Genomic DNA, 23938 nt, shown 5'->3' on the forward strand with positions numbered 1-23938 from the left:
GGAAGTGCACAAGCAAAGGCCAATTGATGTTATTTTGCATTCAAATACACTCAAGCCACGTGTAATTGACAAGGGAAGCTCATCAAGTTTTGATTTGCTGAAGAAATGTTTCCATACATGTCGTTGCCTGTGCAGGGCTGTGTCCATGCATGATAATCCTGTTTGCACATACTTTAAAACAACATCATTGATTCGCCCAAGTTATTCAGGTAGGATTATATGTCATTTAGTTAGGTATAACATATACATCGTCACCAACTACATCTTAAGTATTCAATATAATAATAGTAATAATCATGGATTAGATACAGTCATAACCAAAAATATTTGCACCCCTGCATTTTTCTCAGGTAATGTACCACTTCTCCCAGAAAATTAACAGTAAAAAGTTTTTATTTTTAGCGTTCATTTCTTTTGTTTGCATTGGAATAGCACAAAAAACCCTCAAAAAAGCCAAATATGATATTATTTTACACAGAACTCCAAACATGGACTAGACCAGTGGTTCTCAAATGGGGTTACGCGTACCCCTGGGGGTACTTGAAGGTATGCCAAGGGGTACGTGAGATTTTTTTTAAATTTTCTAAAAATAGCAACAATTCAAAAAATCCTTTATAAATATATTTATTGAATAATATTTCAACAAAATATGAATGTAAGTTCATAAACTGTGAAAAGAAATGCAACAATGCAATATTCAGTGTTGACAGCTACATTTTTTTGTGGACATGTTCCATAACTATTGATGTTAAATATTTCTCTTTTTGTGAAGAAATGTATGGAATTACTTTCATGAATTCAGATGGATCTCTTATTACAATCCCCAATGAGAACACTTTAAGTTGATGATTACTTCCATGTGTAGAAATCTTTATTTATAATTTAATTACTTTTTTATTTTTCAACAAGTTTTTAGTTATTTTTATATATTTTTTTCCAAATAGTTCAAGAAAGATGAGCAATATTTTGCACTGTTATACAATTTAATAAATCAGAAACTGATGACATAGTGCTGTATTTTACTTCTTTATCTCTTTTTTTTCAACCAAAAATGCTTTGCTCGGATTTGGGGGTAGTTGAATTAAAAAAATGTTCACAGGTGGTACATCACTGAAAAAAGGTTGAGAACCACTGGACTAGACAATATTATTGGCACATTTTCAAAATTGTAAGAAATAGTTGTATTTTAAGCATTCTATGCTCCTTTAATTTGTCATTAAATTCACCTGTAGCAAGTAACAGGTGCTGGCAATATAGAAATCACACTTGCAGCCAGTTAAAATGGAGAAAGGTTGACTCAACCTTTGTGTTGTGTGTACCACACTGAGCATGGAGAAAAGAAACAAGAGCAAATAACTCTCAGAAGATTTGAGAACCAAGATTGTGAAAAAGCATAGACAACCTCCAGGCTACAAGTCCATCTCCAGAGATCTAAATGTTCTTGTGTCTACTGTGTGCAATGTCATCAAGAAGTTTAAAGGCCATGGCACTGTAGCGAACCTCCCTGGACGTGGACGGAAGAGAAAAATTGATAAAAAACTGCAACGAAGGATTGTTAACAATTGTGGATTAAGTACCTTGATCCACTTCCAAACAATTTCAAGATGACGTGCAGACACAGGGTACAACAATGTCAGGAAGGACACCTAAGAGGACGGCGCTGTTGACACAGAGACATAAAAAAGCAAGACTGGAGTTTGCAAAAACTTACCTGACGAAGCCGAAATTGTTCTGGGAGATCGTCCTGTGGACAGATGAGACTAAAGGGGGGCTTTTTGGTAAAGTACACCATCACAGAAAACAAAATGAGGCCTTCAAAGAAAAAAAAAAGCAACCCTACAGTCAGACATGGTGGAGGTTCACTGATTTTTTTGGGACTGCTTTGCTGTTTCTGGCACCGGATGCCTTGACTGTGTGCATGGCATCATGAAATCTGAGGACTACCAAAGAATTTCGGGGCATAATGTAGGGCCCAGTATCAGACAGCTGGGTCTCCGTCAGAGGTCATGGGTCCCAAAGCATACTTTAAAAAATACCCCAAAAAGGCATAAGACAAAGATCTGGGGAGTTCTGAAGTGGCCATCAATGAGTCCAGATCTAAATCATACAGAACATCTGTGGAGAGATCTAAAAACAGCAGTTGTGAGAAGGCATCCTTCAAATCTGAGAGACCTTAATCAGTTTGCAAAAGAAGAGTGGTCCAAAATTCCAGTAGCAAGGTGTAAGAAACTCATTGATGGTTACAGGAAGCGATTAATTTCAGTTAATTTTTCCAAAGAGTGTGCCAATAATTGTGTCCAGTCCATTTATGGAGTTCTGTGTCAAATAACATCAGATTTTGGGGTTGGGGGCTTTGTGCTGTTACAATGCAAACAAAAATAAATAAACATGTAAATACCAAAGTGTTTGTATTTTCAACAATTTCCTGGGAGAAGTGGTCCATTATGTGACAGAAATGGACGGGTGCCAATATTTTTGGCCATGACTGTATGTAGCACTTCTCTGGACACTCAAAACGCCTCACAGGGAACTCAGAACCCATCAGTAATTCACTCCACATTCACACTTTAATGGTTGTAGGCTTCATGTGTAGCCACAGTTGTCCTGGGGTAGTCTGAAGGAAGCGTGGCTGCCAATTTGCAACTATCACCCCTCCGACATCCACCAAACATTCATACACCAGTGTGAGCGGTCTTGGGAGCGAAGTATCTGAAGTGTCTTGCCCAAGGACACAACAGCTGCGACTCAGATTGGCGTAAGCTGGAATCAAACCTGGAACCTTCAAGTTGCTGGCACAGCCACTCTAGAATCTGAGCCACGTTGTCCTGAGTTTTTGTAAGACTGATTTGTTTGGACATTATAAAAAGCAATCTTTTTTCCCGCAAAATAATTGGTACTAAAAGAATGCAAACCTAACTAGACAGAGATTCTCCCAATATACGTTTAAACATGATGAAAAGAAAGTACCTTGCATCATAAGCTCAAGATGTAAAGTCTCACAAAGACATCTGCCTCCAATCCAAAGTCGCAAAAAAACAAAAAAGCTAATGTTTGCCATGCGCCGATAATTTTCAAAGGGGTTTTCGGCCCCCGAAATGTGCTTTGTTTGCTGATGTCAGTAATTTATTTGGTCTTTTGGAGCTGGTCAGCGTGCGTGTGCAGGTGGTGCCTGTTTTAGAACACACACATTGCAAAGTCAGTGCCCAGAAATAGAGAACGAGTCAAGCTAAAGATTGAAAAGCAGAAAAAAGGAAGTAAGGATTACAATGCAAGTGTCAGAGCCTTACTTCTAAGGCCTTCTAAGACATATTGCTTGGAAAATGATCAGACAGCCCAATGTCAAAGTATAGGGCTTGTTTAAAACAGTATCACAATGCAAATACTGACCACTAAGTTTACAGGATATATTTAATTCCACTGCTTAGTTTATAGGGTGCAGGACTATCTAAAGAAAAAAGAAAAAGTAAAACCAGCCTCACTCGTGTCCTTCTAATAATTTTAAAATAAACTTCACAGGCGCTACCAGACACAGACCTGTTTGGAAAATGTATTAGTCAATGTGCAATACTTAAATTGTCCCAGCTTTGGTCAATCAATTGACATAACAGTAAATCAAGAACAACTTGCCCGCGACCCCGAAAGGGACAACAAGCGTTAGAAAGTGGATGGTTGGGAACTTCAAAAATGAAAGTGCACAAATAATAGACAAAATGGAACATTGTACAAGATAAATCAAAGACTCAGTTCAGTATCATAGGAAAAGAAATAAAGGAATTAAAAAATGTGTGGGCAAACATTATATAATAAAAAGGAGACATAGCTCATCAGCACAGTGAAAAGAATAAATAAAGCGCTAGAATAGCTACAGTGTAGCTCCAAGACTATCTAGAATTGCTGAGATTTTGAGTTGATTCCCTGAGTGACAGGACCCTTTACATTTATCTGTCAAGCCAAAGTATTTGGCAAAATGTCAGCTTAAAGACCAACAATTAAAAGTACACAGAAGAAAGGGATTTATAAGATACTCTTTGGCAAAAAGGTGTTTCAAATAAATCCGCCTCCATGTAAACGACTGCCAAAGACTAAAGAGGCTTGTTTTCATGGTTAATATCATTCAAATACTTTCCTCTAATTTGCCATGTCTCAATTTAATCAATGGTATTAACCAGAAATGTTATTCGCATCCTGTTTACCATGAATTGATTAACGTGGACCCCGACTTAAACAAGTTGAAAAACGTATTCGGGTGTTACCATTTAGTGGTCAATTGTACGGAATATGTACTGAACTGTGCAATCTACTAATAAAAGTATCAATCAATCAATCAATCAAGTTTATCATTTATCATTGAAATGGGTTAATGAAAATTAAAGTCTCACTACTCTTATACTACCTGATCTGTGATTTGTCCCCCTCCCACCATTTGTTTAGGTGTGAACACAGTAATCACTTGTGTAAAAACTACTGGTAGTGCATGATAAATAAATAAAAAAATACTGATTCAGTTTAGCATCACATCCTTTATTCTCTGTCGGCCCTATTCTGACATGTGCTTAAGTGAGCGAAGCTGTGCAGTCTGTCATTGGTGGAGCAACCCGTGAATTTGGTCAGGCATGTATTCTCCCACCGACTATGCGTTTCTGAGGCTGCAAAAAGGGCAGCGCCACGGAAAAGTGAAACATTTTATTGCACTTGAAGTTTGAATTCAATGTACACCACATGCAATACAATTGTCACAAAGAAACCGGCTTTGGCCAGGCGTACCCTCATGGTTTTTTGGAGTAAAAATATTTGGGGTTTTGGCACCAGCCGCTAGACTAGATCTGACCCATCTAAATCTATGATCATGAACGGATGAAGCCTTCTTGGATAAAAGGTGAAACATCTGTGAAGACAAACCAAATAGTTCAGTTGCGATTGATTGAATTCCCTGCGATGACAATGACCTGGATGAATGAGAACATTCATAGACATCAACCCGATATGGAATTCGAGACCTTTAGCAGTATGGAAAATAAAAATCTGGAATTGGACAATAATGTAGATCCGGACTTCAATTTTTTTCTCCCACACCAGTAATAATTGTTTTTATTATTCAGACGAATAATATAATACAGCTTTAAATCCGACAACAAACTGCCAATTGTTAATTTCAAGAGTAGATGTTTAAATGCAAACTACACCAACATCAAACATTTGTTTGATCAATTCAACAATCCATTCAAAGTGATCGCTATCTTAGAGACTTGGATTGAACATAAGAAAGGAATTGACTTTGATCTACAAGGATATGAACTAAACTACATCAACAGAACAGACAAGAATAGAGGAGGAGTTGTTGTGAATGTGATGGAGGACGTTCCATACCAAAATACATGGACTAACCTGTCATTTATGATTGATACTACAACATCGATAATACCAGAAAGTAATTTTCTTATCCGGTGACTCCAACATTGACCTCTTGAACCATCATAAGAAAAATACCATTGACAATTTCATAGATACCATATAGAGCTTGGGTTTCTATCCAAAACTCACAAAGCCAAGCAGAATCCCGAATAATTGTGCCACACCCTTCGATAATATATTTACTAATGATTTCGATAAATAATACTACAAGTGGTCTGCTAATATCTGATATTAGTGATCATCGACCAGTTTTCACAATCTACAATGGAACCTACAAGAGGAACATGGATGACAAACATACATTTAACACATTATGTACTGAGGAAAGTATGACTGCTTCAAAGACTGATCTAAAAGAACAAGTATGGGATGTACAGTGAAAATTATGTTAACAGAGCATTTGCGAATTTTTTCAGTACTTTAATGACGCTCTATGATCAACATTGTGCATGGAAACAATTGAGTAGGAAGCAGGAAAAGAACAATCAACACTGGATAACAAAAGTGAAGTGAAGTGAATACTATTTATATCGCGTTTTTCTCTAATGTGGGTGGCACTGGGAGCAGGTGGGTAAAGTGTCTTGCCCAAGGACACAACGATAGTGAATAGGATGGCAGAAGCGGGGATCGAACCTGGAACCCTCAAGTTGCTGGCACGGCCACTCTACCAACCTAGCTATACCGCCCCTAAGGGAACTGAACCAAGTTGTCAAACCAATCATTTGATTCTAACTAGGGGATGCAAACTTTGGTGTGAATGACCAAGACTTAAATACCAGATAAAGAATATTCTCACACCTCTATAGTGTTTATATTGTTATTTATATATAATTAAGGAACAACATCAACCACTCATTGACCTACTTAGTGGCCTAGTGGTGACCTAGTGGTTAGAGTGTCCGCCCTGAGATCGATAGGTTGGCCGAGTCATACCAAAGACTATAAAAAGGGGACCCGTTACCTCCCTGCTTGACACTCAGCATGAAGGCTTGGAATTGGGAGTTAAATCACCAAAAATGATTCCTGGGCGCGGCCACCGTTGCTGCTCACCACTCCCCTCCCCTCCCAGGGTGTGATCAAGGATGATGGGTGAAATGCAGAGAATAATTTCGCCACACCTCGTGTGTGTGTGTGACAATCATTGGTACTTTAACTTTTAACTTTTGAGAGAATGTATCAAACAATGTTTGTCTCCCTTCCTCTGTGTGGCTCTGCATCCAAATGGTATACATCTGTTTTGCCATATGATCCTTTTGTGAGCCCTTGGACATCTGGGCCGGCGTCCTGCCCGTATAAATGTCAGGAGAAGACAAATTGGTGTTTTGTGATCCTGCAACACAGACATGGACAACCCTCCCATGTAGTTTTTTAGACAAGACTCAAGTATGGCAAATTCATAATAAAACATGAAAATTAATTAATAATTTCATTTTTATCGTCAATGAGGACGTTAATGTAAGAATCAGTTAGTTTTATGCTTAGTTAGCTTTCCTGGGGCCTGTCTGGGCTTTTTTTCATCCTCTATTATGTTTGTTGACTCTTGAAAGCACTGTAAATAGCCTACCGTTGAATGAATTGTACGTGGCAAAGAAATGTGGCCTTCCCTTGACATGTTGTCGTATTTAATTCTCCGATATCTTCAATGGACTATTTTCTGCATTTGATTCAAAGCCTCGCTTCTTTTTCCATTTTCTTTTTACTCACTTTTAAAAATGTTTCTAAAGAGCAGCGATGAATACTGCTGCATGTTCTTAGGCAAGGCACGAAAACTGAAGTGACTCGGGGAACCTTGAAGTTGTAATTAAATGTTGAGGTGCACTAAAAGACAAAACTGTGGAGCACAAATTTGATTGAATTGAGATTATGATGAAAATGAAACACAGCTGCCAATTCTCCCAGATTCTGGAGGAGACTTTTGGAAATTGCCTTTGTCCCCTGTCATCCAGGCTGAAGTTAAACATCTCTTTGTGTGGAAATAATATACTTAAGTTTGAAGAAGACATTAAGTATTTTGTGAATGCGTTGAATTAAGTAAGATCGCATTAAAACGATGCATTTCCAGCACAGAAAAGTCCACAGATTGCGTTAGCAATTCGCATCAATCCCTTGGTAGATCGCAATGTTACCAATATTATTTCATATGCCAACATTAGGCTAAGCAATTGGCAATTGTTCATTCGTGATCGCTCTGGCTTTTAAAATGGCTTTTAAAAAGAATAAATATAACACAAACACAAGAATATTTTTTAATGCTTTATGAGAGGGCAAATAAGAGCCATTAAGCACAGTTTGCAAAGTGGGCATTTTTATCAAGAGAGCCGGGCGAAAATATATACTCGTCGGCTATAAACATGAAGACACATGAAAGTTATCGTTGGTACAAAAAGGATCCAACGCTTATTTAGGTAAGATTATATACTATAAAAATGGTACCCTATTACCTCCCTGCTTGGCACTCCGCATCACGGATTGGAATTGGGGGTTAAATCACCGAATGATTCCCGGGCGTGGCCCCCGCTGCTGCTCACTGCACCCCTCACCTCCCAGGAGGTGATCAAGGGTGATGGGTCAAATGCAGAGAATAATTTCCCCACACCTAGTTTGTGTGTGACAATTATTGGTACTTTAACTTTTGTCATGATCCGCTATTTGGATCATGTCATGTTCTGGTTTGGGTTTGGTTTTCTGTTTTGTTATCACAGCCTGTTTGTTATTTGACGTCCTTAGTTCCTGGTGGCACTTCCTGTTTTGTTCCGTTGCCTAATTACGCATTTAGAGTCACCTGCTTCTTGTTTTTCGCCGCAAACCTGCCTCCTAGTTTCTGCCTGTATTTAAGCTTGCCTCTGTTTGCCATTCGGTCTCGCAGTGTAGTTTGCTTTACACGCAACAGGTGAAGTCGCATTCCTGCATTGTGGTAAATACCCTTCGTACTCGATTAGCTTCCATGCTATTTTGTTTATTTCGTTTCCCTAGCCAACATGCTAGCGTCTTCTGTTCTTTCTAGCTCACATGCTAGTTCAGTTGTTTTTGTGTGTTAGTGCCTTTGTGCAAGTATTTTGGTTCTTAGTTTGTTCATTAGTATATAAATAAATCAACATTCTTACCTCAACGCTCTGTTCCATTCCGCTTGCATCCACGAGAGAGCGCAACCACACCAGCAATGCCAGCCAAGCATCACAACTTTAACTTAATACTGTACTAGAGTTAGATTACCTGATATTTATCATTTATTCCGAATAGAAAACTGATTTGTCTAACTCGCGGTACATCAATAGGCTTCTTTGTTTACATTTAGAAAGCATATACAGAATTGTATTCTAAAACTTTCTTGTGCTGTTGAATAGGTGTCTAATTAATAATAACATTATTTTTTGGTAACATTTTTTAAAATCAGTCATAAATTAAAATGAATGTGTGTGATCCAATACAATTTACATTGCATCATATTTCAACGTAAAAAATCATATTATTACCTAAATGTTCAGCCCCACTACTCAAGTTCTCATTATTAAAAAAAAAAAAAAAAAAAAGATATAAAAATGTCTTTAAACCATGGGAGATGGCTGTCAGCAATGTATTTAACATTTGTTTTTTTTTGTTTTTTTTTACTTTTAATGTTTTTGTCTTTAGGTTGGGGAGAGGCAACAAGTGTTGGTGACAGAGGAGTCCTTTGATGCCCAATACTATGTGGCACATAACAAGTTCTATGAGCAGGTAAGACAGCAGTTTAACACTACAAATAACCAAACATACACATTTAGTCTGTGTTTTGTGTTTGTTTTTGTGCCGACATTATAACTATTAATATTGGCAATTCATCCCATAGAAGAAGATAAGATGGGAGGAAGACCACTTTGACCCTAACTTTAAAGTGAACAAACTCTGAATACATATAATTTTTTTTCTCTATATTTCCTTGGTTGCTCATTCAGCACTTCCTGTGTTTTACATTCAGCAAATCAAATTAAAGGATTTGCTCTGCATGTCACTGAAATTCTCGCAGCAGGTGCCACTAGTCAAAGCTCACATACTGAATAAAGTAGGTTATCTGTAATATCACACAATCTCTCACAAATGCATACACGCACCCTACGGTGGTCATGAGAGCATTTGGCAGCTGATAGCAGCAGTACTTTTTTTTTTTTCTTGGAGTACGAACATTAAGGTCAGCCCTAAAGACATGAACATTCCGTCCGACACACACAGCTGTTCATCGAACGTGGCTTCAAAGAACCTCTCTGAACCTGTGAAAAATTAACTTGAAATCATCTTCAAATAAATCAATTTCCTTCTCGCTTTAACTATCATCAGAAACATGTTTGAAGTTGTGCGTTTTATTAGCGGGGAGGCCAGGGGATGGCAATAATTTTTCCCTCCCTCTCATGCCCGCCCACTCTGCATCTACTTCTGCAGGCTATAAACTACAGGTTGCAAGTGTCGTTCGCTTCTTGCATGTTTTTTTTGCCTGAGTGCACACCTTACAGGTGCATTTGCACTCATGCGGGCATACACTGACTCTTCAAGAACATGAGCCTACTGTTACTACAGTTATCCCCCCATGTCAACCACAATCCATGGTTTTAGTCCACGGGTGTCCAGGGGGTCTTTAATTTATTCCATGTTTTTTTTATTGTGTAAAAAGGCTGAAATATAAACTCAAACGACGTTAGACACAGCCACCGACTAGTTTTATTTAGTATCTGCATTTTTCCTCTACTTTTGGCTCAAATTGTGAATCAGCAAATCATGCAATACCGCAAAAGACCCATAGAGTTCAGATGACCTCATTTTTTTTTTTTTATGTATATTTACTTGCACTTGAATATGAATCTAGCAATTATTTCCCACAATATATTAATTTCTGAGTGTTGTGTATTGCTTGGAACACACCCTTTCCATTGCCAGAATCGATATGTACTGTACACACATTAGAATACTAACAGCTTAACATATTTTCCTTTTGCTTTTGAGCATCTTTATGCCTTTTTTCTGCAGGTTCTTACTCAGTCATTCTCTCTTACAGGATGTTTGTGGTTTTCAGGATCGCATTTGGCTTGAGTCTTTTAAAGGCCTACTGAAACCCACTTCTACCGACCACAGAGTCTGATTGTTTATTCATCAATGATGAAATATTAACATTGCAACACATACCAATATGGCCTTTTTAGTTTACTAAATTGCAATTTTAAATTTCTCGCAAAGTGTCCTGTTGAAAACGTCGTGGAATGCTGACGTGTACGCGTGACGTCACGGACTGTTAGGCAATATTAGCGCTGCGCACACACACAGCTAAAAGTCGTCTGCTTTAACCGCATAATTACACAGTATTTTGGACGTCTGTGTTGCTGAATCTTTTGCGATTTGTTCAATTATTAATGGAGAAGTCAATGTAGAAAGATGGAGTTGGGAAGCTTTAGCCTTTAGCCACACAAACACACGGTGATTCCTTTTTTAAAATTCCCGGAGGTGAAACTTTACTATGAATCAGAGCGGTCAAGCGAACATGGTTCCCGACCAAATGTCAACCAGCAGTTTTCGGTGAGAAAATTGTGGCAAAAAGTCGCCTCTTACAGGAGATCAGCTGAGCTTGTGCCGTCCATACAGCTCCCGTCGACTTCCATCAGACACTGGCCTCAAGACACCCGTGGATACACCCTTACGACTATCGGGTACTATTAAACTCACTAAAACACTAGCAACACAATAGAATGATAAGGGATTTCCCAGAATTATCCTAGTAAATGTGTCTAAAAACATGTGAAGTCCCAATGCAATCGCATTTTTTTTTTAACTTGATTTTTTTTTTTTTTTTTATTTCTAGTCCGTCGCTATCAATATCCTCAAACACGAATATTTTATCCTCGCTCAAATTAATATGGAAATTGTCGTTTTCTCGGTCCGAATAGCTCTTTTTGTTGGAGGCTCCCATTAAAAACAATGTGAAGATGTGAGGAGCCCTCAACGGGTGACGTCATCGTCTGCGTTTCTGTTAGCGACCAAAAGTTGCGAACTTTATCGTCAATGTTCTCTACTAAATCCTTTCAGCAAAAATATGGCAATATCGCGAAATGATCAAGTATGACACATAGAATGGACCTGCTATCCCCGTTTAAATAAGAAAATCTAATTTCAGTAGGCCTTTAAATTTATTCCATCCAAACTCCGACCTAAACCCTTCTTCAAAGTCAGAATCATTAAAATGATCGCTGCAAATCTCACTTTTCTTTTTTGTTCTGTTCCATTTTGCATGAGTCAGTTTGACCGGTGAGGTCCATACTTTCCTCATGTTCCCATCATGTATGCAGACTGACCCCTTCTTTAGTTGTATTGTTGTTGTTGTTGTATTTGGTTGTATGCATGTGGCAGACATATTTGTTCATTCCTTCAAATTCTACTCACAAATACAGGGATTCTGGGTAAAGATGCTACCAAAACATACACTACACAATATGAAATTGACTCCCGTCTTATGTATGTTACGTCAGCAGGCTGATGCACGCTCGTCCGCAAGTGGACGTTCCAAAATGTGCTCAAACTAGCCTGAAATCACTACTGTGTCTGTTCTGGGGGATGCAGACACCAATTTTAGGTCTAAAACTATGAAATAAGTGCCAATGTTGTCATCCATCCATCCATCCATCCATTTTCTACTGCTTGTCCCTTTTTGGGTCACGGGGGATGCTGGAGCCTATCTCTGCTGCATTCGGGCAGAGGGCGGGGTACACCCTGGACAAGTCGCCACCTCATCACAGATAAACAGACAACATTCACACTCACATTCACACATTAGGGCCAATTTAGTGTTGCCAATCAACCTATCCCCAGGTGCATGTGTTTGGAAGTGGGAGGAAGCCGGAGTACCTGGAGGGAACCCAACTATGGAATAAGTGCCAATGTTGTCAGCATAATACAATATTTTTTTGGCATTTCGTAGCTTTTAGTTTAAGTTGAGAAAAGCACAATATACGCCAGAAGTTTAAAATAATTAGAGAGTGAGGCCTATGCTTTGCCAAACCAATACACAAATTGCCTTTATTGCAGGAGTGTCAAACTCATTTTAGCTCTGGGGCCACATGGAGGAAAATCTATTCCCAAGTGGGCCGGACTGGTAAAATCATGTCATGAAAACTTAAAAATTAAGACAACTTCAGATTTTTTTTTTTGTTTAAAAATAGAACAAGCACAATCACAATCTGAAAACATACACATTGTAATGTTTTTGGGTTTTTTACACTTACATGTTGCTGTTCATAGTAGTCTATCTTCATTTGTAATGATTTATAATTTCTGAATAAATGATGTGATCATATTCATCAGTCAAATAGGTGTGACTCTGGCGGGATTTTAAAATGCTCTCATTGGTGTAAAATCTTAATCTATCAGAATATGTAATATGTAGTAATATCAAAACCAAATTACAGGATGTTATGAATATAATTTACTAATTTTCTTCAACTTATGTACTAACATCATGTGTTCTGTACATATGTAGCATCATCTACTAAAAAACCTGTGAATTTGGACTCATTTAATGAATCACACATGAAGTTAGAAGGGCATATTACAGCATATTTATGTGCGCCCAGATAATCTGTCCCCAGTCCTCTATCTTAACCGGGAACATAGGGTATGGAAGGGATACAAGTAATTGCTATTGTGACATCCAGTGGACACATTTCGAAGAGCAGTTTTTCATTAAAACCTTTCAACTAATTTGTATACTTACCAAAATCATCTCGCGGGCCGGATAAAACTTGTTCGCGTGCCTGATCCAGCCCCCGGGCCATATGTTCGACACCCCTGATTTATCGTTTAAATTAAGAGATTAATTTATTTGTCCACTTGTGCAGCCGTTAAGCAGCTCACTGGACTGGATTGTGTTTGAGCTTTCAAGTTAACAGCACATTAGCTACTGATGAATCCGTCAGTGGGATCCAAAAATGAAACCACATGACTGTTGACCTCTGAGGAGCGAGCACATTGAGGAAAGTAGCAAGAAAAATGAGGTCGAAAGTCAGACGAGTGGCATGATGGGAGCAAATGAAACGGAAGTCAAACAAGTGTGGGAGTGTCGTGCTGGGGAAGGAAAGTAAGGAAAGTGAACAAATCACTTGCTCTTACTTTTACACCATCAGATAGCTAACGTGACTCTTATAATAGGGGCAGCCGCCACAATGTGTGTGCAAGGAGTAAGGGTGCGAGGAGGAGGCAGGGTGGGTGGAGGCTTCCTTCCAAGCACTTTCATCTTTTAATCACACTTTAATGCACCTCACATGACCCTCACCTACACACATGCTATCACCTACCTGTTTCACAGACCCCCCCCCACCCACACACACACACACACACACACACACACACACATCCAGCGTGTCAAGCAGCAGGTGTGTTGATTAGAGAGGTGTGGCGCTGGCTGAAGGTAGTTACCCTGGCCCGGATCTGGGCATTTTTTTTTAACTTGATTTTTTATTTTAATTTTTTCTAGTCCGTCGCTATCAATATCCTCAAACACGAATATTTTATCCTCGCTCAAATTAATATGGAAATTGTCGTTTTCTCGGTCCGAATAGCTCTTTTTGTTGGAGGCTCCTATTAAAAACAATGTGAAGATGTGAGGAGCCCTCAACGGGTGACGTCATCGTCTGCGTTTCTGTTAGCGACCAAAAGTTGCGAACTTTATCGTCAATGTTCTCTACTAAATCCTTTCAGCAAAAATATGGCAATATCGCGAAATGATCAAGTATGACACATAGAATGGACCCGCTATCCCTGTTTAAATAAGAAAATCTAATTTAAGTAGGCCTTTAAATTTATTCCATCCAAACTCCGACCTAAATTAAGGCCCGGGGGCCACATGCGGCCCGTTGAGCTTTTCAATCTGGCCCGCCGGACATTCCCAAGTATTCTTTTTTAAATCTTTAAGATGGAACGTGTAGCTGCCATTATGATGTGCAGTGATGTTTTCTAATGACCGTAAGTCTTCAACTATAGAAAAGTATTTCAATGGTTGGAATCTGCGCCTATGGATGGTATACCAGTTACTATGGTAATCTAATTAGTCACTATGGTCATCTAATTGGTTACTATGGTCATCTACGTCACAGCAGCGCAGACAAGGCACCAAGCAGTGTGGGCGGGAAGCGTTTCCACAGAAGCGGAAGGAGATTTTCACAACAAAGTTCTAAGGCTTAGTGCAGTGGTTCTCAAATGGGGGTACACGTACCCCTGGGGGTACTTGAAGGTATGCCAAGGGGTACGTGAGATTTTTTTTAAATATTCTAAAAATAGCAACAATTCAAAAATCCTTTATAAATATTTTCATTGAATAATACTTTAACAAAATATGAATAAGTTCATAAACTGTGAAAAAAATTACAACAATGCAAAATTCATTGTTGACACCTAGATTTTTTAAATATTGATGTTAAAGATAATTATTACAATCCCCAAAGAGGGCACTTTATGTTGATGATTACTTATTTGTGTAGAAATCATTATTTATAATTGAATCACTTGTTTATTTTTCAACAAGTTTATAGTTATTTTTATATATTTTTTTCTAAATAGTTCAAGAGAGACCACTACAAATGAGCAATATTTTGCACTGTTATACAATTTAATAAATCATAGTGCTGTATTTTACTTCTTTATCTCTTTTTTCCAACCAAAAATACTTTGCTCTGATTAGGGGTTACTTGAATTAAAACAATGTTCACAGGGGGTACATCACTGAAAAAAGGTTGAGAACCACTGGCTTAGTGATATATAGAATAGAATAAAAAATGAAATAAAGTAATTTATTGATCCCTGGGGGGATCAATACATTATGTGGATCGAAAGGGGGTGTGACATTCATATTTTGTCAATATTCAGTGTTTTATCGTTCATAGAAAAGTTAAAAATTCCATTACGTTTTTTTAAGGCGGTCTGTCATAACGTTTTTAGCATTCAATCAGACATTATTGTGAGGTTTTGCATTAGTGTTCTTAAAAATAGATATACCGGCCCCAGACACATTTTTTCCCACAATGTGGCCCCTGAGTCAAAATAATTGCCCAGGCCTGCTTTGACCTCTTCTCCCTGTCCTATCATATTCAAGCCGCCGGATAAAGACTGACAGATTAGTACTGAGCCAAGCTTAATGCTGCAGGAACTCTTCTCCTCCATCATTACACTTCTGTCATTCTTCTGCATAATGGTCGGACGGCCCACAGCTTGGTATGGATCATCACATAATCATCCCACTATAGAAGGGTAGAACTCTCAATCTTGAAAGAATTATTGAGATTTGATGTTTGCAAAATGCTAATTATTTAAACCAAAAAAATATGACAACGTATTAATAATAATTAAATATATAACCATTAGTTGTACGGGTTGTACGGTGTACCGGTAAGTACAGCGGTGCAAATGAATAAAAAAAGGTATTAATGTGCCTTTTTTTATTTTGATCAATCAATTCAACAACATTATACACAATAAGACCAGATCAGAAAAATACAAATGCAATTCCAAAACCAAACCCAGCCCAACAACATTCAGAATAGCAATCAACGAGTAATTGAGAGGACACACAAACGTGACACAAAAAAATCTGAAAGTAGTCAAACAAAAATGATTAATATCAACAACAGTATCAATATTAATACAAATTCCAACATAGCAGTGATTAGAAATCCCTCATTGACATTATCATCACAGCCATTTATAAAAAAAAAAAAATAATAATAAAAATAAATAAATAAATAAAATTTGACCTACACGTTCATTGCATCTCATAAGCTTGACAACACATGTTGTCCAATATTTTCCACAAAGATAAAATAAATCTATTTTATGTTCATTTAATTGTTCAAATAAATTTAAATAGTAGATCCCATATTCCAAAAGGTACAACTTTTGACATGAGGCGTGCCGAGGTGACAATACTGGCATACAAGCATGTTAGTCAACACACACACAGCACTTACAAGCAGAAGCAGTTTGAAGACAAAAGAGGGAGAATAGACGTATTTGACTTCAAAACGATAAAGTATGTGAAGCGACAAACGATGAAGCTCCGCTCTGCAAACTGCATTTTAAAACATCTAGCTAGCGTCTAACATCTCTCTCTAGTGTTTTAGCTACTTCTAAATAACTAATCCTCGCCTCCATAAACTAAGTTTTTTGCAAGTATCATCTCCGCAGTACAAGAAATAGCTAAACGTGCTTCACTACACACCATAGGAGGATACAATAGCTAACAGCAAGCTTGCGCTCCTGAATGTAAACAAATGGGTGGATCTATGCAAATATCGAATGTAATGATACCAAGTACAATAGCCGTATCTAGTCGATACTACAACTGCTACGTCAATTTTTTTTTATCACAAAATCTTTTTTAATTTTTTTAAAGCTTATGAACACAGGAAATACATCCCTGGACACAGGAGAACTTTAATTTTGACCAATGTATGATCCTGTAACTATTTGGTATTGAATCGATACTAGGGGTGTAACGGTACACAAACATTTCTGTTCGGTACGTACCTCGGTTCGGTTCATTTTCGGTACAGTAAGAAAATAACAAAATATAAATTTTTGGGTTATTTATTCAACAAATTTGCTAAATCTTCCACCAAAAATATTTTTCTTAGTGGAATATTTGATATGAAGTAATCGGAAACTTGGATCGGTCAAAAATTCATAATAACATTGATTTTGATTCAATATTATGTTTTGAGCAATGACAGTTTGAAAGAAAAAAAACAGCTTTGTTTTATTAGTCAATGTTGCAACTTTTTCTAAATTACATTTAGCCTTTAAACTTTTTATTTCACTTTTGTTTATGTTTTTGTTTATTTTAATAGTATTTTTAGAATGTGCCGTGGGCCTTTAAAACTTTAGCTGTGGGCCGCAAATGGCCTCTGGGGCACACTTTTGACACCCCTGCTATAGATAATAAAAAATAAAATCTGATTAATCTATGGGTAAAAATCAGAGCCTGGCGACACATGCGCATTTATCATAACTCTCGCTCTCTCTGTCTCTGCCCCTCCCTCATGAATGTTGCTGCGCACACAATTTTTTTTTTAACCCCTTCTTAACCCTGAACGTACATTGAAAATACACGAAACCCTAACTTAAAATGCCGGACATTTGAGGCATTTAAGAAACTCCACCCGGACAGCCCCGCAAAAGAGGACATAACCGATGAAAAGAGGAGGTATGGTCAGTCTATCGTAGCCCAATCGTTGCTAGCATATGCTGTGTGTTGTTGTTTTTTTTTGATTGATTGAAACTTTTATTAGTAGATTGCACAGTACAGTACATATTCCGTACAATTGACCACAAAATGGTGACACCCCAATAAGTTTTTCAACTTGTTTAAGTCGGGGTCCACGTAAATCAATACGTGGTGCCTCGGTGCGCTACTTAATATGTCCGTGTGGAACTCGTTAGATACACCTCCGAACTGAACCGAAACCCCCGTACCGAAACGGTTCAATACAAATACACGTACCATTACACCCCTAATCAATACCCAAATTTGTGGTATCATCCAAAACGAATGTAAAGTGTCAAACAACAGAAGAATTAGTGCTTATTACATTTTAACGTAATTCTAGATAGAACATGTTAAAACAAAAAGTAACCAGATTTTAACAGTAAATAAACAAGTAAAAGAAAAATCCATGAATTGCTTCATCTTCTACTGCTTTTCCTCATCATTTTGTCAAAATAATGCAATCAGAAATAAATCAATATCTTACTGCATATATCAGCAGCCAAACTAGGAGCCTTTGTAGCCTGTTTGCATACTTACTTCTAAAAGATATGTTTTCCAGTATTTTTACTATTTTATTTCATGCCAAAATTTTATTTTTTAAATTCCAATAAGAAACATATTTTTAATGTATTATAACATTTTTTTGGGGTTAAAACTATGTCAATAATAATAATAATAATAATAATGGATTAGATTTATATCGCGCCTTTCTATTATTAGATACTCAAAGCGCTCACAGAGAAGTGGGAACCCATCATTCATTCACACCTGGTGGTGGTAAGCTACATCTGTAGCCACAGCTGCCCTGGGGTAGACTGACGGAAGTGTGACTGCCAGTTTGCGCCTACGGCCCCTCCGACCACCACCATTCATTCATTCACCAGTGTGAGCGGCACCGGGGGCAAGGGTGAAGTGTCCTGCCCAAGGACACAACGGCAGAGACTTGGATGTCAATAGGCGGGGAGCAAACCTGCAACCCTCAGGTTTCTGGCACGACCGCTCTACCCACTACGCCATGCCGCCCCCAAAATAATAATGACACTTTTTGTGGTACCCTTTATTTTCTAAAGTATCGAAAATGATAAAAATACCGGTACCAGAATATTTGTGCCGAGACAACTCAAGCTGTCACTACCCACGGCTGTCTCGTGAAAAAGCACATGCCCGTACAGTGCGTGTCCATACACAAACATAGTTTTAGAGAAGTGACAAACTACTTGCATATTATGGCTGACAAGTTCAACTTGCCAAAAGCACACTGGCATGCTGAGAAAAAAAACTTTCAATAAAAAGTAGCCACCAAAAAAGAAAATTAGAGAAAGCAATAAGTACGACAGCAGTAAATATGAATATTAGGGATGTAGCGATATGAAAATCTGATGGTATGATATCGTCACGGTATTAAGGCCACGATAGCGGATTGTTGTTGTAGTATAGACAACAACAACAAAAAAAGAAGGTAAATGTGATATAGTGTCTAAAATGAAGTGGCAGAAATGTCAAGGATAAATACACTCACTGTAATGAAACACAAACATAATGCTTGAGTTTTCTGTAACATATTTATTACTTGCTAATGTTTATTTTTAAGTGTTTCAAGTAACCCACAAATGTTGAAAAAAAAAAACCTCTCAGTTGAGTGTAAGGATGTAACAGTATCGAAATCTCACTGTACGATATTATCACGGTATCCAGGCCACTGTGTTATATTATTGTGGTATATGTCCCAAAAAATAAGCTTGCTAAAAATAAAGTAAAATGAAGTAGCATGCATGGTTAGGATAAACACACTTGCTATAATTGAACACAAACATGATGCTAAAATGTTCTAATCATGCTTTTTACAGTAAACATGTATTTCTAAGTGCAAAGTATTGTGCAGGAACAACTAATGTTTGAAGCAGGTATTTAAAAGAAAAAAGTACAGTGGATGTAAACAATAAGTAACAATGTAAAAAGTGTAAAACAATAATGATAAATTTTTACTTTCTGAGAAGCAGTGTCCTCGACAGTGGTCATTTTTATTTGAGTCTGCAAAATGCTCCTTGTCAGAAAAGTGAACATAGAAAATAACTTTTAATAATGTAAATACCACACAAACTGATTTATGGCTTCACTCGCTTCAAATATCTTTTTAGTGTGACGGTTTGAGGTAGCGACTTCTCCAGCCTTGCCTTCCACCCAAATGCAGCTGGCTCCAGCCCCCACGGCCACATTGAGAGGGAAAAGGGGTAAAAAAAAAATGCATGGATGGATTGAGAATGTATCAGGTAGCTTTCGTGTGTGCGACGAGACCGGCTGGCTCTGTGTCGCCTTTGGAAACGTTTAAACCAGGGGTGTCACACTAATTTTAGATCGGGGGCCGCATTTAGAAAAATCTACTCCCAAGTGGGACGGACTGGTAAAATCACAGCAAGAAAAATTAAAACTAAAGACAACTTCAGATTGTTTTTTTTGTTTAAAAATAGAACAAGCACATTCTGAAAATGTACAAATCATACTGTTTGTTTTTTTAACACTTACATGTTGCATTTAATAGTATTCTGCCTTTATTTGTAGTTATTTATACTTTCTGAATAAATTATGTGATAATTTTCATCAGTCAACTCATTGGTGTTAATTTTCAATTCATCAAGATAAAATAAAATTATATCAAAATCAATTTACAGGATGTTATTTATGTAGTTTTCTCATTTTCCCTGAATGATGCACTAAGAACTGCGTGAGCAAATAGTCAAACAGTTTAAGAACAACGTTTCTCAAAGTGCAATTGCAAGAAATTTAGGGATTTCAACATCTACGGTCCATAATATCATCAAAAGGTTCAGAGAATCTGGAGAAATTAATCCACGTAAGCGGCATGGCCTGAAACCAACATTGAATGACCATGACCTTCGATCCCTCACATGGCACTGTATCAAAAACCGACATTGATGTCTAAAGGATATCACCACATGGGCTCAGGAACACTTCAGAAAACCACTGTCACTAATATACAGTTTGTCGCTACATCTGTAAGTGCAAGTTAAAGCTCTACTATACAAAGCGAAATCCATTCATCAACAACATCCAGAAACGCTGCCGGCTTCTCTGGGCCCGAGATCATCAAAGATGGACTAATGCAAAGTGGAAAAGTGTTCTGTGGTCTAACGAGTCCACATTTCAAATTGTTTTTGGAAATATTCGACATCGTGTCATCCGGACCAAAGGGGAAGCGAACCATCCAGACTGTTATCGATGCAAAGTTCAAAAGCGAGCATCTGTGATGGAATGGGGGTGCATTAATGCCCAAGGCATGGTTAAGTTACACATCTGTGAAGGCACCATTAATGCTGAAAGTTACATACAGGTTTTGAAACAACATATGCTGCCATCTAAGCGCCGTCTTTTTCATTGACGCCCCTGCTTATTTCAGCAAGACAATGCCAAGCCACATTCAGCACGTGTTACAACAGCGTGGCTTTCCTGGCCCGCCTGCTGTCCATACCTTTCTCCCATTGAAAATGTGCGGCGCATTATGAAGCGTAAAATACGACAGCTGGGACCCTGGACTGTTGAACGACTGAAGCTCTACATAAAACAAGAATGGGAAAGAATTCCACTTTCAAAGCTTCAACAATTAGTTTCCTCGGTTCCCAAACGTTTATTAAGTGTTGTTAAAAGAAAGGGTGATGTAACACAGTGGTGAACATGCCCTTTCCCAACTACTTTGGCACGTCATGCAGCCATGAAATTCTAAGTTAATTATCATTTGCAAAAAAAAAATGCAGTTTATGGGTGTGAACATCAAATATCTTGTCTTTGTAGTGCATTCAATTGAATATTGGTTAAAAATGATTTTCAAATCATTGTATCACGTGTATATTTACATCTAACACAATTTCCCCACTTATATGGAAACGCTGTTGTAACACTTGTCTTGCTGAAATAAGCAGGGGCGTCCATGATAACGTTGCTTGGATGTCAACATATGTTGCTCCAAAACCTGTATGGACCATTCAGAATTAATGGTGCCTCCACAGATGTGTAAGTTACCCATGCTTTGGGCACTAATACACCCCCATACCATCACAGATGTTGGCTTTTGAACTTTGCGCCTATAACAATCCGAATGGTTATTTTCCTCTTTGTTCTGGAGGACACCACGTCCACAGTTTCCAAATATAATTGGAAATGTGGACTCGTCAGACAACAGAACACCTTTCCACTTTGCATCAGTCCATCTTAGGTGAGCTCAGGCCCAGCCAAGCCGGCGGCTTTTAAGGATATTGTAGATAAATGGGTTTGGCTTTGCATAGTAGAGTTTTAACTTGCGATTACAGATGTAGCAACCAACTGTAGTTACTGACCGTGGTATTATGAAGTGTTCCTTTGCCCATATGGTGATATCCTTTACACACTGATGTAGTTTTTGATGCAGTACTGCCTGAGGTATCAAAGGTCCGTAATATCATCGCCTACGTGCTGTGATTTCTCCAGATTCTTTGAACATGTTAATGATTTTACAGACCGTAGATGGTAAAATCCATAAATTCCTTGTAATAGTTTGTTGAGAAATGTTGTTCTAAAACTGTTCGACAATTTGCTTACAAAGTGGTGACCCTCGCCCCAACCTTGTTTGTGAATTACTTAGCATTTCATGGAAGCTACTTTTAGACCCAATCATGGCACCCACCTGTTCCCAATTAGCCTGCACACCTGTGGGATGTTCAATATACGTAAGTGTTTGATGAGCATTCCTCAACTTTATCAGTATATATTGCCATCATACCCAACTTCTTTGTCACGTGTTGCTGTCATCAAATTTTAAAGTTAATGAATTTAAAAAAAAAAAAAAAAAAAGGTTTATCAGTTTGAACATTAAATATGTTGTCTTTGTAGCATATTCAACTGAATATGGGTTGAAAATCATTTGCCAATCATTGTATTCCGTTTATATTTATATCTAACACAATTTCCCAACTCATACAAAAACGGGGTTTGTATATCTGCACCTTATTGCTCCTTTATATCCTGCTCTACCACGAGCTAATGCAACACAATTTTGTTCTTTTCTGTACTGTAAAGTTCAAATTTGAATGACAAGAAAAGGAATTCCAAGTCTCTATTCCCTGACTTGTAGACGATCGCGGTCTGGCAGTGTCTGCAAATTGTTCTTTGCATGCCCGTCACGTTTTCTCCTTTGAATTTTTTTTTGTTAACCGCAAAACCAAAATGCGTTCCCAATTATGATTTTGACTTTTCCTACTTATAGAACAATGCACAAATTAAATGGTAAATGGGTTGTATTTGTGGAGCACTTTCTACCTTTGAGTTACTCAAAGCACTTTGACACTATTTCCACATTCACCCATTCACACACACATTCACACACTGATGGCAGGAACTGCCATGCAAGGCGCTGACCACGACCCATCAGGAGCAAGGGTGAAGTGTCTTGCTCAAGGACACAATGGATGTGACAAGGTTGGTAGAAGGTGGGGATTGAACCAGGAACCCCCAGGTTGCAGGCGTTGCCACTCTCCCAACCGTGCCACGGCGTCCCATAAGTAATATAAATAAATCAAGATAAGACCACAATTATTTCAAAAAGTTAAATAAATTCCAGTACTTGGACAAGCATGGCATGAATGCTTCAGTGTAAAAGCGAGTCAGCGAGGGCCAGGAGAGGGAAGGGAAAGCATACACAAGTCCAGCACGGTACGAATGTCATTTTGTGAATTACACCCCTAACTTTTGAAATTAATAGCAAGAGGTCACCAAAGAGTCTCATCCAACCACTGATAGATTTTTCTTCTTTTTGTTATTCGCCAGGTACTCGTGCCCAAGAGGTTGGAGTTCAAGGGGAAAATGATTGAAGTCGACATCTACGAGGCAGGAAAACACTTCCTGAAAGGGGGACCAGTAGAAGACAGTAAACCTTTCACTCCCTCCATCGCTGCACCGTTTCAAAAAGGAGAAGTGTCGGGACTGATGCAGGTAAACACTTTCACACACACTAGTTTTCGTTTTACTACTGTAGTCTTCCATAAGCACTTTTCTCCCAAGCTGTGCATATTGTTTTAACTTTAACAGTCACTTTTATTCAGTATAATGTGCAGGTTCGTAAAACAGCCTGCTGCATTAAAGGCAGTTATGAGTAAATTGAGGCAGTTATATTACGCGTTCTCCTGCGCTGTCAGCAAACAAAACAAATTGTGTGTGCATGTTTATGTCCAACTTTGGAACAACAGCAGCGCACTAATACGTCATGAGCTG

General features: G+C 38.1%; 1 protein-coding gene across 2 annotated transcripts in view; it reads left to right on the top strand.

Moving 5' to 3' along the window:
- Positions 1–23938, top strand: part of cdkal1 (CDK5 regulatory subunit associated protein 1-like 1) — a 611713-nt gene that overhangs the window by 535645 nt on the left and 52130 nt on the right. For both annotated transcript variants that reach the window (XM_061916180.1, XM_061916181.1), the window contains 2 exons: positions 9043–9126; positions 23495–23659. In XM_061916180.1, the coding sequence (XP_061772164.1) occupies positions 9043–9126; positions 23495–23659 (249 nt within the window). The remainder of the gene's footprint in view (positions 1–9042; positions 9127–23494; positions 23660–23938) is intronic.

The sequence above is a fragment of the Nerophis ophidion genome, linkage group LG11, assembly GCF_033978795.1.
Source record: "Nerophis ophidion isolate RoL-2023_Sa linkage group LG11, RoL_Noph_v1.0, whole genome shotgun sequence".
NCBI lineage: Eukaryota > Metazoa > Chordata > Actinopteri > Syngnathiformes > Syngnathidae > Nerophis > Nerophis ophidion.